Below are 16625 nucleotides of genomic sequence, written 5' to 3'. Positions count from 1 at the left end.
CAGTGTGGGTTGATGACCTCCCTGGGCCACATGGCTCCCCGCAAAGCCTTAGCCAGGAGCCCCACGGATGCGTGTGCCCTTCTCACCTGTTTATGGCCCTTTACACGGTCTTCTCTGCAGTTGTTTATATTGTCTGAAATCTTTTACAGAATATGTAGTCATTTTACAAATAAGCAAAATAAAACACTTTCCATAAATGCTGGACTTGCATGATGGGCTTGGCACATCGGGCACTTCCGAAGCAATAGTCTGCATTGTCCGCATGCTCGCTCCTGAGGACTCTGGCACTGCCGGTCTGCAGACCACCCTTTGAGTAGGGAGGGTGTGGACACTCAGTGCAGAGTCTTGTGCTTGCAAGGGCTGGTTATTATTTTTTCCTCTAAAATACAGATCGCCTCCCTCGCCTCCCAAAGCAAATCATTTACTTCAACAGAGAGCCATTCTTAGGAAGCATCCTAGCCTGTTCAACCTAAAACACTGAAATAAACCCAAAAGAATATCCTATAAATACTGTATATATCCTATAAATATAAAGGCCCATGATGTTTTTCACAGGCTATGAACCGAATACATTCATTTCCTGGAAGTTCATGTCCCCTCTCTCTATTTTGAGCTGGTTAGCAGGCAGAATTTCCCATGTTGGCCTCAGTGATCCTGTCAACTTCACTAAAGTACAGCAATTCCCTTAATTATATAGTGGTTGCGCTGCTGGCTTCCCATCCAGACCACTTTTCTGGGTCAGTGCCTGTCCCCAGCTGTTGTGCGGTTTCTGGCTGTCCCCTTCTTTAAGGAATCAGCACTGGGCAAGTGACGTTCCAGATGCTCAGGAGTGTCTGCCTGACCTTACCCAGGGCAGACACAGTCCTCAGCCAACGTCAGACTGAAATGGGGGTAAAAAAAAGTCCCTGGCTCCACCTTGCCTGTAGCAGGTCCACCCTGGACAGATCCCCCCAGGGATGAGGTCAAGGCTGCACTCCAGCTAACAGCAAAACGCATGCTCATCCTCTGCCCTCACAGGACCCTGTTGACAGCCCTCCCTCAATAAACCCTTTGATGGGAAGCCGCTTCCAAACCCCACCTAAAACAATTTGGATTGAAAATAGCCACTTGTTTGCTGATAACATTTTCACAAAATATTACAGAGTTTTTCTGCACAGGTCAGTTTCTCTCTTCCAGTCTTCAATAAGACACCACACCATTTAACTAACACTCCCTTCTCCTCTTTCTCTCTCTCTCTCACACATACACACACACACACACACACACTCCTCCAATTTACCTTTCTTGGGTGAACTCACAGCCAAAAAAGAAGTCCTAATCTTTTCTTTTATCTACTTGAATATTAATGTAAGACATTTTCAGGTTCTAGCTTCCCTGGATCTTTTTCAAGATGTTTGTGTTTTGAGTCTTTCCTTAGATATCCTGTTTGCTCAGTAGTTGCAGGGGATAGGAAGAGATGGGGGGAGAAGGGGGTGGTGCATATTAACCCTGATTCTCTATCTCACTGTCTTTGCCCACCTCATCAATATTATAGCTACAATTCTCCAACAAAGGGTCCTGGGGTCCCAGATAAGTCTTTAAATTGGCCATGGCCTGGTCTAATTGGACTGCAAACAAACACACCCCTCATTTAACTATCCGTCGTATTTATGTTAAGTGTCTATATCTTTGTTTCTGGCCTAAATACAACATTTACTTATAAGAACCAACAGCAAAAATACAGCACTCACAGCTCAGTCAAAGGCAAGACCAGGGTGCAGTGGCTCATGCCTGTAATCCCAGCATTTTGGAATGGCGAGACAGGCTGATCATCTGAGGTCAGGAAGTCAAGACCAGCCTGGCCAACATGGTGAAACCCCATCTCTACTAAAAATACAAAAATTAGCCAGGTGTAGTGACATGTACCTATTATCCCAGCTACAGCTACCTGGGAGGCTGAGGCAGGAGAATCGCAGGAACCCAGGAGGCAGAGGCTGCAGTAAGCCGAGATGGGAGCCACTGTACTCCAGCCTGGGCAACAGAGCAAGACTCTGTCTAAAAAAAAAACAAAACAAAGCAAACAAACAAAAACCAAATTCCCACTGAATTCCAGTAAGGTCTTTTGGAGCTGGTGAAGTTTGTTCACATGAACTAAAACATCATCTGAGAAACCCACATTTTTGCACTGTGTACCAACTGTCTCTTTCGGACAGAGCTGAAGAGTTGGCTGGGCAAGCCTGTTCCTCTGAGCTTGCCACCCGCTGATGTGTCAGGAAGCCCTGGCTGCTGTTTCTGGTCTTTTATTACATGGAGACACACCTTCATCAGAAAATAGGTCAGGATGGGGCAAATAGGTCTAAAACATTTCCACAGTCCCATTTGTTCATCACTTTAAGTGTCAAAATTACGACTAAAATTTTTAAATGTTATCTGTAGGTTATCTTAGTGCCATCCAATAGAAATTAAAATGCAAGCTGCTTTATAAGTTAACATTTTGTAGAAGCTGCAAACAAATAGGAAGAAACAGGTGAAATGAATTTTAATGCTATATTTTGTTTAACTCATTATGCCCAAAATACTACCATTTCAATGTAAAATCTACGTTAAAATTGAGATTTTGGCCAAGCGCGGTGCCTCACGCCTGTAATCCCAGCACTTTGGGAGGCCGAGGCGGGCAGATCACCTGAGGTCAGGAGTTCGAAACCAGCCTGACCAACATGGAGAAACTCTATCTCTACTAAAAATACAAAATTAGCCAGGCATGGTGGCACATCCCTGTAATCCCAGCTACTCAGGAGGCTGAGGCAGGAGAATCACTTGAACCCAGGAGGCAGAGGTTGCAGTGAGCCGAGATCGAGTCATTGCACTCCAGCCTTGGCAACAAGAGTAAAACTCCTTCTCAAAAAAGAAAAAAAACAAAAAAAAAATCGAGATTTTTACACCTTCTTTTTTTGCATTACAACTTGAAACTTAGTGTCTTTTTTGTGCATACAACACATCTCAATCTGGACCAGCCACTCGTCTGAGACTCAGGAGCCACCCACCGTCAGTGGCCGTCAGACCAGCCAGCGCACCCCTAAGTTTTTCACTCCTAGCTGCCTCCTAAGCCCTAGTCTTTCCCCTAAAGTGATAATTGTGAAGCCCTTTGGGAAAGCGTCAGGTGGAAAGCGTCATTCACTAACTTAAATGATTTTCAGCACCCTCACAGGAGTCACTACAAGAGTAGGAGATGGAGAAAATCTGAGAACCTCAGGTTGGGAGTCCAAGGGGGTACAGGCACCCTCTTTCTTGCTTCCTCTGTGGGCAGAGGACATCTTGGCACCACTGAACTCACACGCTCACAGGCTCCTCTATAACCTACTAAACCCCAGGCCAAGGTGTGCAGTTTGTGCTACTAATAGGTCTGAATTTCCCTTTATCTCACCTTCCTCTAGAAGCAAGCAGGCTTCTAGAAACTGCAACAGGGCAGGCTGGTGAGGCCCCTGCCTCAGGGAGAAGGCTGAGGAAGGCACTGGGAGGCAAAGAGGGCAGAGAAGGAGACCCTACGGAGGAGAAAAGACCATGAACTTCAGGCCAGCCAGTTCTGGTTCTCAGCTCCACCACTGAGGGGTTGTGTGAGCTCCCCGAGCCTCGTTTCCTCATCTGCAAAAGGTGGGGAACAGCAGCACTGACTGCTTGGGGTAGTTTGAGATGAGAGGATAAAGGCTGGGGGCCTGGCATGAAGGACAGTGACCACGTGTGGCTTGCTTCTGTCTGCAGGAGCTGTGGTACTCTCTGAAGGGTCTCCCAGTCTCTGCCGAGCCACCCTCCTCACTTGCTAAATCTTCTGCCTCCCAGGGTGGATGCCCCGTTCATATCCCTTAGCAGACTGCCAGGCGTCTCAGATGGTTCCTGCATCTCTCTGCCTAAGGATGCTCTCCAGGCCTGCAAAGGGCTGGGGTGGGCAGTGGGTGGGGAGAACTGCCTACGAGTCAGGAGGTCCAGGATGGACACCCAAGCAGGAGGGATGGGGGTTGATTGAGCAACCTGGGGTGCATTCTGTATGGTTCTTCAGAGGATCTCCAGCGGGATGGAGCTCCCATTGCCCATAGTGATAACCCACTCATTATCATTGAGTTCTAAGTGGCTGTCTTCCCTCCCGACCTCCCCTCCCTCCTCTACTGTGTTTCCTGGGATCACCTCCCAAATACACTGCTCACATTCAAATCCTTGTGTCAGTGTCTGCTTCTTGGGCAACCCAAACGAAGACACTCCTCATCAGCAATGCCCTTCCTCCTTCTGTCCTGCTGTAGAAAGCTTGCTCATTCTTCAAGGCCCAGCTGAAACACTACCTTTTCTAAGAAGCCTCCCTGACATGCAGTTAGAAACACGGCACCTCCCAGGACTTCCCTTTGGCATGTGCCACTTTTTCTTCTGTCTGGCATATCTGCTGTTTCACTTGTCTCACAGTCAGATGTCTGAGTTATTCCTCGCTGTGTTGGCTGAGAGCTCCATGAGCACGAGGTGAATCCTAGGGCCTGTTACACATCAGGTCCTCAGGAAGCCTCTGCCAACTGTTGCAATTTTACTACTAACAATAGCCAATGTTTACTAAGCACTTACAATGTAAGAAGCACTTTTATGTAATTCTGGCCCCAAAACCTCACAACCACCATTTTAAGTGGCAAGTATTAAAATTATCACAACCATTCTAGAGATGGAAAAACTAACGTGAAAGATGAATAATTTAGACCAAGTCTCACAGTCAGTTAACTCAGATCAGGAGTTCTTAACTACTATGTGATCGCCTCAACTTGTAAACTCTTCTCTGAGAAGCTGCCAGTCCCTCATATTTCCCTTAGTCTCCAGCAATGGAGGATTAACTCAATCACAGGGGAGGCAACGCCATCAGCTCAGTGTTTACTCCAGCTGACAGTACCAACAGCCAGCCATGCTCCCTGGGCCCCTTGCACTGTGTCCTAGAAGCCGGGGTTGGGGGATTGACCACAGAGTCCACCCAGGCAGGGAATGCCCTCAAGGACATCCTCAGAGACGATGTCCTTGAGACACCCTCCAGGGCCACCAATGGCCAGCGACTTCAGGAGTGGTCCCGATTTCCTGCCCCCGCGTCAGGAGGAAAGCCCAGCTTTGCTGCTGCTGGATGGGTCCCTTGACAGCCTCGAGACCTTCCCCTAGGCCTCTTATAAGACCCCCCACTGCCCTAGGGATCCTCCACCACTCCCTAAGCATTCTCCTCACCCCCACCCGATGGCCAGCTTAGCCTCACAGAGGTCAAACTTTTACTGATTCGCTGGTGGTAGGAAAAGAAGCCATATAACCAGGCCCAAAGAGCACACTGTGGGATTCCATTCACATCAAGCTCAAAAACAGGCAACAGCAACAAGCTGTTAGAATTTGCAACAGTGGTTTTCCTTGGAAAGAAAGAGGTAGACGGGGAGGGGTAGTGACTTCTAGTGGCTGGAAATACTCTGTTTCTTGGTCTGACTGCTAGTTGCACGAGTGTGTTCACTTTGTAAAACTTTCTAAATTCACTGAGGTCAACACTTAGGATCTGTGCACTTTTCTGGATGTATGTTAAACTGAAATGAAAAGTTCCCTTTAGAAAAAGTTTTTGGCTGGGTGTGGTGGCTCATGCCTGTAATTCCAGCATTTTGGGAGGCCAAGGCAGGTGGATTGCTTGAGCCCAGGAGTTTGAGACCAGCCTGGGCAACATGACGAAATCCCATCTCTACAAAAAGTATAAAATACAAAAAAAAATTAGTTGGGAGTGGTGGCACGCACCTATAGTCCCAGCTACTAGGGGGGCTGAGGTGGGAGATCAGTTGAGCCCAGGAGTTGGTGGTTGCACTCCAGCCTGGGTGAGAGAGTAAGACGCTATCTCAAAAAAAAAAAAAAAAAAAAAAAGAGAAAAGAAAAGAAAAGAAAAAGTTTTAAAAAAGGAAAACAGAAAAGAAATATGTTAGGATTCCAGCCACTCTCTAAGGTGGCAGAAACTCTTTCCAGAGCAGGGAGGCAGCTCACGACCAATCCTCTAAGAGCAATCAGGCATGATATGAACTAGAAAATAGGATGCAGAGGCCTAAGAAGGAACCTGTATGAGGGCTGAGTAGCTGGGAGCCCCATCTGGAGGGAGGAAAGTGTCTTCCCATCCCTACCAAAATACCAAGGACTGAAAGGGCTCAAGGACTGCAGATAGTAAACCCTTTTTTTTCCCCCTTGAAACCAGGTCTTGCTCTCTTGTCCAGGCTGGAGTGCAGTGGCACAATCATAGCTCACTGCAGCCTCAAACTCCTATGTTCAAGAGATCCTCCAGCCTCAGTCTTCCAAGTAGCTAGGACTACAGGCATGCACCATCATGTTTGGCTAATTTTAAAATTTTCTTGGGCAGACAGAGTCTTTTGATGTTGCCCAGGCTGGTCTCCAACTCCTGGCCTCAAGCAGTCCTCCCACCTTGGCCTCCCTAAGTGCAAGGATTATGAGAATGAGCCACTGCACCCAGCCTGCAGGTAGCAAATTCTATAAGTCTGTTGGGAGGGTGGGTGGTAGCCTGGATAGGGTTGAATGGGTTAAGATGGAATGGGATAGGATGAGCTGAAATGGATTGGAGTGAGATGGGCTTGTCTGAGGTGGGCTGTGATAGGACGAGATGGGATAGGACGTGATGGGCTGGGATGGGCTGAGATAGGATGGGGATTTGAAGATAGGACCCACATTGTAAAGGCCTTTACACGAAGCCCATCAAGATGAGAGATGAGGAGTCTGGATTTCGTTCTGTTCAGAGTTGGAGATTTCTTGGGGAAGTCGAGTCCTTAGAATTCTCCTGGAGGGATCACTCTGGCAGAGGTGTGGACAATGGAGCTCAGGCGGGAAAGCATGGAGGCCAGGTGTTTCTAAGATAGAAGCAGTGAGGCCGAGACCAGAGGCCAAGGGCACCCCCAGCACTCTGTGAAGAACTGGAACTGGGGAAAACCTGGATTCCCACTTCCTAAGTCAGGAAACTGAGGCAGGTCCAAGGAGAGGAAGACGATTGCCTGCCAGGCTCCAGTAGGACGCTCGGGTCAGCTCCAAAGGCAATGAGCTCCTTTTTGTCTCTCAGGAGGAACACGATGCTATCCAGAGACAGGCTTATGTCCCAAGAGAGAAGCATAGAATACTCATTGTGGGGCCACAAAACCCACATTCCAGCAGCCAGGACCAAAGGGCTGAGCTATGGCAGGTCCCGTGTGTGCCATGCATCATGATTCTCAGAATACTTCCAGCCAGGGATCCGTTTTGAGCCTCACTGGAACTCACATCAGTATCTCCATTTTGCAGCAGTGACAGGCAGGCTACCACAGGTGGCTCACCTGGCCCAAGGTGACACAGCTGGCAGGTGGCAGAGTCAGGAGGTGAACCCAGAAGGACTGACCCTAATGCCCCTCATCTTGTGATCTTTCTTTTTTTTTTTTTTTCTTTTTTTGAGACAGAATCTTGCAATGTCACCCAGGCTGGAGTGCAGTGGCATGATCTTGGCTCACTGCAACCTCCGCCTCCCAGGTTCAAGCGATTCTCCTGCTTTAGCCCCCCAAGCAGCTGGGATTACAGGTGCCCACCACCACGCCCAGCTAATTTTTTTTGTATTTTTAGTAGAGACAGGGTTTCACTATGTGGTCAGGCTGGTCTCGAACTCCTAACCTCGTGATCCCCATCTTGTGATCTTTCTAGAAACACAACATTGTTCCACGGTCTCGACCTGCTTCTTTGGTGGGGAAGAAACAGGAGCTCTTGGCCAGAATAACAAAACAGAGAACAAAGCCCGTGCTCCCCACTCACCAGTGTGGGTGCGGACGTGCCTCTTCAGGTCGAAGGTGTCGTTGAAGCCCTTGCCGCAGAAGGTGCACAGGTGTCTTTTCACCTGGTTGTGGCACTTGAGGTGACGGTTCAGCATGCGCTGCAGACGGAAGCCCTTGCCACACAGGTCGCAGCTGTGAACCACCGAGTCGCTGCACGTGCCTGTGGTGAACTGGGGGCAGAGAGAGGCCGTGAGGGTCCCCCGGCAGGCAGGCAGGCAGATCCAGTAGGCTCACTCCAGAGACCCACCTCCTGTGTCTTGGGGCTTGCCCTGTCTGCGGCTTCTGCCCCTAAACTTTTCAAGCAGGTTTTGGCTTTGGGAAAGGTGAAATAACAACTGGCGGTTCCTCCCACTTTTTTTTTCTTTTTTTTTTTGAGATGGAGTCTCACTTCGTTGCCCAGGCTGGAGTACAGTGGCTCGATCTCAGCTCACTGTAACCTCCACCTCTTGGGTTCAAGCAATTCTCTTGCCTCAGCTTTCCAAGTAGCTGGGACTACAGGGGCACATACCACCATGCCTGGCTAATTTTTGTATTTTTAGTAGAGACAGGGTTTCACCATGTTGGCCAGGCTGGTCTCAAACTCCTGACCTCAGGTGATCCATCTGCCTCAGCATCCCAAAGTGCTGGGATTACAGGCATGAGCCACCGTGCCCCGGTCAGTTCCTTCCACTTTTAATTCTCCCCTTCTTCCTTAGAACAAACCTCTGACTTCTAGCTGGGCATACTGTCTTATAGCATCCTATAGGCATATGATGGGGTATGGATGTTAGGCCCCTCCAAATGTCGTGTTGAAATGTGATCCCCAGTGTTGGAGGTGGGGCCTAGTGGGAGGTTACAGGGGCAGATCCCTCATGAATGACCTGGTGCCGCCCCGGTAGTAAAGAGTGAGTTCTTACTCTCATCAGTTCATGGGAGAGCTGGCTGTTTAAGAGAGCCTGGCGGCCAGGCATGGTGTTTCCTGTCTGTAATACCAGCACTTTGGGAGGCTGAGGTGGGTAGATCACCTGAGGTTGGGAATTTGAGATCAACCTGATCAACATGGAGAAACCCCATCCCTACTAAAAATACAAAATTAGCCGGGCGTGGTGGTGCATGCCTGTAATCCCAGCTACTCGGGAAGCTGAGGCAGGAGAATCACTTGAACCCAGGAGGCAGAGGTTGCGGTGAGCCAAGATCGCGCCATTGCACTCCAGCCTGTGCAGCAAGAGCGAAACTCCATCTCAAAAAAAAAAGAAAAGAGCCTGGCACTTCCTCCTCTCTCTCTTGCTTCCTCCACCATGTGACACACCTATTCCCCTTCCGCCTTCTATGAGTGGAAGCTTCCTGAGGGCCTCACCAGAAGAAGACACAAGCACTATGCTTCTTGTACAGCCTGCAGAACCGTGAGCCATAAACCTCTTCTCTATAAATTAGCCAGTCCCAGGTATTCTTTATAGCAACGCAAAATGGACTAAGACAGCATGGCCATGGACTACCCGGCCAATGAAATAGAAATCTCCTTGAAGGGGAGCAAATGGTGCCCTCTTCCTCCTTCACTCCTTCCTGCTGACTACAGCACCAATAGCCACCTTGGACCATGAGGTGGAAGTGCGTGCTGAGGATGGAGGAGAAGAAAGGAGTCTGGGTCCTGATGATGTTATGGTGCCTGGTATGTTATATTACAGACAGTACCCAAAGAGAGCCACACTCAATTCTGTCCTCCTTGTGTCTGCCTCCTGCTCCATTTACCAAGAGACGGAGACTGTTTTCCCTCCCTTTGAATCTGGGTAGGGCTTATGACCAGTTGGATCAATAGAATGCAATGAAGATGTGTCAGTTCCAGGTTTTAAGAGATCCTGCAGCTTCCACTTCTTCCCTCTTGTAAGCCAGCTGCCACATAAGAAGTCTGAGGCTACCATGCTGTGAGGAAGCCCATGCTAGCCATGTGGACAGCCAAAGGCCACATGGGGGAGCATGGAGGAACCAGATATGAATAAAGCCTCACTGGACTCTCCAGCTCAACTCAGGGGTGCCACCAGCTGAATGAGTGGCCTCCGCTAATGCTACTCAGAATAGAACTGCCTAGCAGAGCCATGCCTACGGCTTTTGTCTTGACCCACAAAATCATAAACGCATAAAATTATCATTTTGTAAAGTGACTTGGTCAGGACCCCACAACTTTGTTACCAGCAAAACCACAACCAGACCTGGGTCTGGGCTCCCTGCTGACTGCTTTCCACCACCTTCGCTACTGCTGAGGAAGAACACAGAATCTACATCTGTGTGATAAAAATCATGTGTTCAATTTTAGTATCTGATTTGGTAACTTTTGAACATGTGACCTGAATGTTACCAAATCAGACCCTTTAGAAGATGGATCCCATTGCTCTGCCAAAATTCATCACAAGCAAGAAGACTGGTCCTTTCCTGGCTCCACACTCTCCCAGCTTCAAATACTCTCCTTTTTCATCCACCCTGGGTATTGCCCTCCCAAGACTCAAGGGAGCTCAGTTGCTCCCTTGCCGACGCAGCCTTCTCCGAATACTGCAGCCCATGACTAAACTGCTCACTGTCCCACGTAAACCAGTGCCTCTCAGACTCCAGCATACCTATGCCTCCCCTGGGGTCTTGTTAAAATGCAAGTTCTGATTCAGGAGGTCTGGTAGGGTCTGATGTGCTGCATTTCTAACCAGAGCCCAGGAGATGCCACTGCAGCTGGTGCACATGCCACACTAGCCCTGAGAAGTCATGCTATATTCCATCTCATTCCCAAGATTCACTGTGCACACAGTTCATCTGGTTTTCTCAACTCAACACCTTGAGGATGGTCGGCAAGCATTCAGTCCCATTCCTGCCTCCCTATCCCCTGCTCCAAGCCTAGTCTAGGGCCAGTGCACAATCAGTATGTGCTGACCGGCAGCTGGGAGCAGGTGGCAGGATGCAGAGTCTCAAGGGAGGCACAAGACCCCAGAACAGGGTATTCCAGTCAGCCTTTTCCACCAGTTCATTTTCCTTTGCTTGGAGCTTAATTTGCCCCAGCTAACACTGAGAAGTCCCTGATCCGTGACAAGCCCTGTGCTTAGAGCTGGAGGCAATACAGTTAGAGATAGTTTAATCCCCAGTCCATAGGAAGCTGCCGAGTCTGGTGGGGGTGCAGGCAAGTCAACAGCCATTGACATCTGAGAGGCCCAGGGGTCCGAGGGGGCACCTACTCTGGACCTGCAGCACCAGGGAAGATGTTTCCAGAGGAAGTGAGCTCCTTAGCCAGGCAAAGATGAGAAGGAAAAGGGGCGCATGGCAAAGAACATTCCAGAAGAGGATGGTGGGAAAGAGGGAACTGTGTGTGGTTCAGCATGGCTAGCCTGAGCCTGGGAGAGCAGTTAATGAAGAGAGCAGTGGTAGCTGAGAAGAGCAAGACCCCCTTAGGAGTCCACTTTGAGGGCCCTACTGGAGCTGGAATGTAGTCAAAGGGCAAGAGGGAGCCATTGGAAGACAAAGGGGGACCATCACAGGGGCTGAGTTCGATGACCCAGTTGAGTCCTGGATCCTCATCAACTGCCTCACTCCCCAGAACCGCAGCTGCCCACCTCTGCCCAAGGCTTTCCTATCACCCAGGCAGATCACGTTCTCCTCCTTGTCCAACAGACCTCATCTGCTCACAGCCACCCTTGGAGGGATTTGAAAAGACTAAATATGCTCCACTAAGTACTTTGAGCTTCTAAAGACCAAGTGTGCACAAAGACATTTGAGTGGTAGTGAGGGGCTAATGAAATAGAACAAAGACAATTACCCTGATAATTCCAATTAAAATTAGTAAAAACCTGCAACTGTCTTTTGAAAGTCTTGTAGGATGTCCCTAAGGACTCACCAACCACAGTTCAAGCATGAACTCTTGTTTAATCTTTTTGATAAATTTCTATTTTTAAAATGCTCTGAATGCAATACAGATGTCTTCTATTGCAGTCTAGAGTGAAAATCTCAAATCACAGGCATTATTTTGTTTGAAAAGAATAAGATCTTAAAGGGCACAGGGAAGGGAGATCAGTGACAGTTTAAGGGAGTACCGGGCCAGTAGATCATCTGACCAAGACATAGAAAGCATTTTATTTAGTTTTGTTTGTTTCTAACCTTTTTTAGAGATGAAATCTCACTATGTTTCCCAGGCTGGTCTTCAGCTCCTATCCTCAAGGGATTCTCCTGCCTCAGCCTTCCAAAGTGCTGGGATTACAGGCATGAGCCACTATGACTCTCCAGGAAGCTTTATAAAACCGGGGAGAAAATGGGAATGGAGAGAAGGGGTTGGAGACTCAGGGCACACCTAATTCTCAAGGGGACCTTTCCTCTGGTTTTCTTGGAGCAAAAATGAAAATTCTCCACATACCCCTCAGCAAAGGCAATTTTTTCATTTCTCCCCATTTCACAGCATGGAAAGCCAAATCACCAAGAAGTGGCTCATGTAGGGAATTCACCCTGTGGCACACCCTCCAATCCATTCAGTGCTGCTTACCACCCTTATGACCAATACAGACATCAGATATTAACAAATTACACTCAAAGTCTTCAGGAGCCTTGTTGAAAAAGATGTAATGTTATTTAATGGCAAAAAATCATGGCTGACAAAGCCAGCTTCTCACAGACTATTTCACTTCTCAGACAGGAAGGGATCTTTGTAAATTCTTAAACATGAAATTTATCCCCAAAAGTATATTTAATATGGCTTGTGCCTTGAAATTTGGTTTGTAATAGCAAAGGACTGGAAACTAAATATATGTCTATCAATAGGAACTTGTTAAAAAATGATGGCAGATGGCCGGGCACAGTGGCTCAAGCTCGTAATCCCAGCACTCTGGGAGGCTGAGGCAGGTGGATCACCTGAGGTCAGAAGTTTGAGACCAGCCTGGTCAACATAGAGAAATCCCATCTCTACTAAAAGTACAAAATTAGCCAGGCACAGTAGTGCATGCCTGTAATATTCAGGATCTGGAGGCAGGAGAATCACTTGAACCTAGGAGGCCAGAGGTTTGCAGTGAGCCGAGTTGTGGCCATTGCACCTCTCAGCCTGGGCAATAAGAGCAAAAACTCCGCCTAAAAAAAAAAAAAAAAAAAAAAAAAGAAGCCGGGTGTGGTGGCTCAAGCCTGTATCCCAGCACTTGGGAGGCCAAACGGCGGGATCACGAGGTCAGGAGATTGAGACCATCCTGGCTAACATTGGTGAAACCCCGTCTCTACTAAAAATACAAAAAACTAGCCAGGCAAGGTGGCGGGCGCCTGTAGTTCCCAGCTACTCGGAGGACTGAGTGCAGGAGGAAGGCGTAAACCTGGGAGGGCGGAGCTTGCAGTGAGCTGAGATCCCGCCACTGCACTCCACCTGGGCGACAGAGTGGACTCCGTTCTCTCAAAAAAAAAAAAAAAAAAAAATGATGGCAGAACCTTACAATTAATGCACTGGACAAAGGTCAGAGGCTAGAAGCAGTTCAGGTGTCACCTGCCAGCCATGTGAGTGAGCCCTTGTGGATGTCCATCCCAGTCAAACCCCCAGAAGACTCCAGTCTCAGCCGCCATCTGACTGCAACCACAAGGCAAGAACCGCCCTGCTGAGCCCAGTCATCCCACAGAGATGGATGAAACAATACTACATTATTTCAGCTATTAAATTTGGAGTTACTTGTGGAACAGAAATAGGTTAACTGGAACAGTAATAAACATATCATTCTCTCCAGATGCCAGACCTGCCACATTTCTAAGTGTCTCTCCCAGGACTGCATGGTACAGAAGACATATCTGACTCCTGGACTGATGTCTCATGGGCCAGAGGACCAGTTGACCCTGCCTGGATCAGGATCACGGCTCTGCTCACTGGAGCACCTTTATTATGTTTGCATAGGTTTACACCTAACACTACCTCCTAAAAGTTAAAAAAGAGTTAGTCAGTCTTGGCCGGGTGCGATGGCTCAAGCCTGTAATCCCAGCACTTTGGGAGGCCGAGACGGGCGGATCACGAGGTCAGGAGATCGAGACCATCCTGGCTAACACGGTGAAACCCTGTCTCTACTAAAAAATACAAAAAAATTAGCCGGGCGAGGTGGCGGGCGCCTGTAGTCCCAGCTACTCGGGAGGCTGAGGCAGGAGAATGGCGTGAACCTGGCAGGCGGAGCTTGCAGTGAGCTGAGATCTGGCCACAGCACTCCAGCCTGGGCGGCAGAGCGAGACTCCGTCTCAAGAAAAAAAAAAAAAAAAAAAAGAGTTAGTCAGTCTTACCTTGTTCCTCTACAAGTAGTAAACTAAACTTAATTACATCTTAGTCATGTTAGTTACAAAACAATAGTGGAATAGAGAGACAATAAATCTGAAGGATTGAAAAAACCCTAGATCTGGCTAGGGGTGTGATATGGAATGTCATTTAACATTACTATGTCACAATTTCCCCACATGTAAAATAATAAAATGATATTAGATGATCTCTTCAGCAGTATAAGAAGATAAGAGCAGGGTCTGTTTTCCAGTTTCCTAAATTCCTTCAATTCCTGCTCCACCACTTAGTTTGTGGCAAGTTACCTAACTTAGTTGTAGGCAAGTTACCTAAATTCTCTAAGCCTTAATTTCATCATGTGTAAAATGTGAATAATAATATTTGTGTGGCCCGGCGAGGTGGTGTACACCTGTAACCCCAGCACTTTGGGAGGCCGAGGTGGGTGGATCACCTGAGGTCAGGAGTTCAAGACCAGTCTGACCAATATGATGAAACCCTATCTCTACCAAAAATACAAAAATTAGCCGGGTGTGGTGGCATGCGCCTGTAATCCCAGCTACTCGGGAGGCTGAGACAAGAGAATCATTTGAACCTGGGAGGTGGAGGTTGCAGTGAGCTGAGACCATGTCATTGCACTCCAGCCTGGGCAATAAGACCGAAGCTCTGTCTCAAAATAAATAAATATAACAATAATAATAATAATAATAATTGCTTCTTAGAAATAAATGAAGAAATTGGCAGAGTGCAGTGGCTCATGCCTATAATCCCAGTACTTTGGGAGGTTGCCAAGGCAGGTGGATCATCTGAAGTCAGGAGTCCAAGACCAGCCTGACCAACATGGCAAAACCCGTCTCTACTAAAAATACAAAAATTAGCCAGGCATGGTGGTAGGCGCCTGTAATCCTAACTACTTGGGAGGCTGAGGCAGGAGAATCACTTGAACCGGGAGGCACAGGTTGCAGTGAGCAGAGGCTGTGCCACTGTACTCCAGCCCAGGCGACAGAGTGAGACTCCATCTCAAAAAAAAAAAAAAAAAGAAATGAAGAAATTAAATTTTAAAAGCTACTTAAAAAGGACCTGGTACTTTGTAAGTCCCATTATAGTTAGACCAACTCCAAAATCCTGTGGTCCTAAACAAAAGGTAATTGGTCAAAATTTCTTGTTTCTCGGCCAGGCACGGTGGCTCGTGCCTGTAATCCCAGCACTTTGGGAGGCTGAGGCAGGCGGATCTCTTAAGTTCAGGAGTTTGAGACCAGCCTGGCCAACATGGTGAAACTCCGTCTCTACTAAAAATACAAAAATTAACTGGGTGTGGTGGTGCATGCCTATAGTCCCAACTACTCAGGAGGTTGAGGCACGAGAATCACTTGAACCCAGGAGGTGGAGGTTGCAGTGAGCCAAGATCATGCCACTGCATTCCAGCCTCAGCCATAGAGCAAGACTCTGTCTCAAAAAAATAAAACAAAAAAATATGTTTCTCAATTTGCTTTTGAATTTTTCTCTTTGATGGAAGAAAAGGGAGCTAAAAAAAAAAAAAAAAAAACTAAACTAAAAGGGAGCCCTTAGCCCCAGTCCTTCATCTGCAACCCTGTAATTCAAAAGCTCTGAAAAACAGCTGGGTATAGTGGCTCATGCCTGTAAACCCAGCACTTTGAGAAAAGCTCTGAAAAACAGCTGGGTATAGTGGCCCATGCCTGTAAACCCGGCACTTTGAGAGGTGGAGGCAGGAGGATCACTTGAGGTCAGGAGTTCAAGATCAGCCTGGCCAACATGGTGAAACCTGGATTCTACCAAAATACGAGAATTAGCTGGGTGTGGTGGCGTACACCTGTAATCCCAGCTATTCAGGAGGCTGAGGTGGGAAGGTTGCTTGAGCCGAGAGAGCACCACTGCACTCCAGCCCAAGTGACAGAGAGAGACCCTGTCTCAAAAAATAAAATAAAATAAAATAAAATAAGTAAAATACATGACAAAAAGCTCTGACAACCAACATTCTCTCCTATCTCCCGTGACAGTGAAATCTGACCTGAGCTGATGTAAAAATATTTGCAGACTTTATCCCATTTAATGTCAATATTCATGTTTTAATACAGAAATTATTAATATATTTAATTATAGGGTACTGCTCCAGGCCTGCCAGGGGTGGTTTTTACACCATGCTACCTTCTGGCAAAGCTTAATCGTCTCACCCTTAATCCAAAATTAACACTTTGTAAAAGGCTTATTAATGAGGTGGGGAAACTACCATAGAGGGAGGAAAATGACATAGGTCTTGAAATTAATTCTGATCATGAAGATGAAGAGAGAATGAACAGCTCTCCAACCCCATGGCCTGGCGCTTTTCTGAGCACTGTCCTGTTTTCTGCAGGATCTCAGCTTTCATTTCAAAAAATGTGTAAAATTCTCCTCAAGTTCTTCTAGAAAACAGGACTTGGCGGCAAAACAAACCAATCATTGTCTTTGCACTGCTTGAAAACTGCAGGAACATCCAGGGAGTCAGGGCCTTCAGCTGGCCCTCTGACCAACTTCAAAGCTGGCTCAGATCATTCACCTGTCAAACTTCTTTTTTTTTTTTTTTTTTTTTT

At 47.6% G+C, this 16625-nt stretch overlaps 1 protein-coding gene across 4 annotated transcripts in view; it reads right to left on the bottom strand.

Annotated features, from left to right (window-relative positions):
- OVOL2 (ovo like zinc finger 2) overlaps window positions 1–16625 on the bottom strand; it is a 38758-nt gene that overhangs the window by 9140 nt on the left and 12993 nt on the right. For all 4 annotated transcript variants that reach the window (XM_017895510.1, XM_017895513.1, XM_017895512.1 and 1 more), the window contains one exon: window positions 7792–7981. In XM_017895510.1, the coding sequence (XP_017750999.1) occupies window positions 7792–7981 (190 nt within the window). The remainder of the gene's footprint in view (window positions 1–7791; window positions 7982–16625) is intronic.

The sequence above is a fragment of the Rhinopithecus bieti genome, unplaced genomic scaffold (assembly GCF_001698545.2).
Source record: "Rhinopithecus bieti isolate Rb0 unplaced genomic scaffold, ASM169854v2 scaffold_25396, whole genome shotgun sequence".
In the NCBI taxonomy this organism is placed as follows: domain Eukaryota; kingdom Metazoa; phylum Chordata; class Mammalia; order Primates; family Cercopithecidae; genus Rhinopithecus; species Rhinopithecus bieti.
This window is presented reverse-complemented; position numbering and strand designations above follow the sequence as displayed.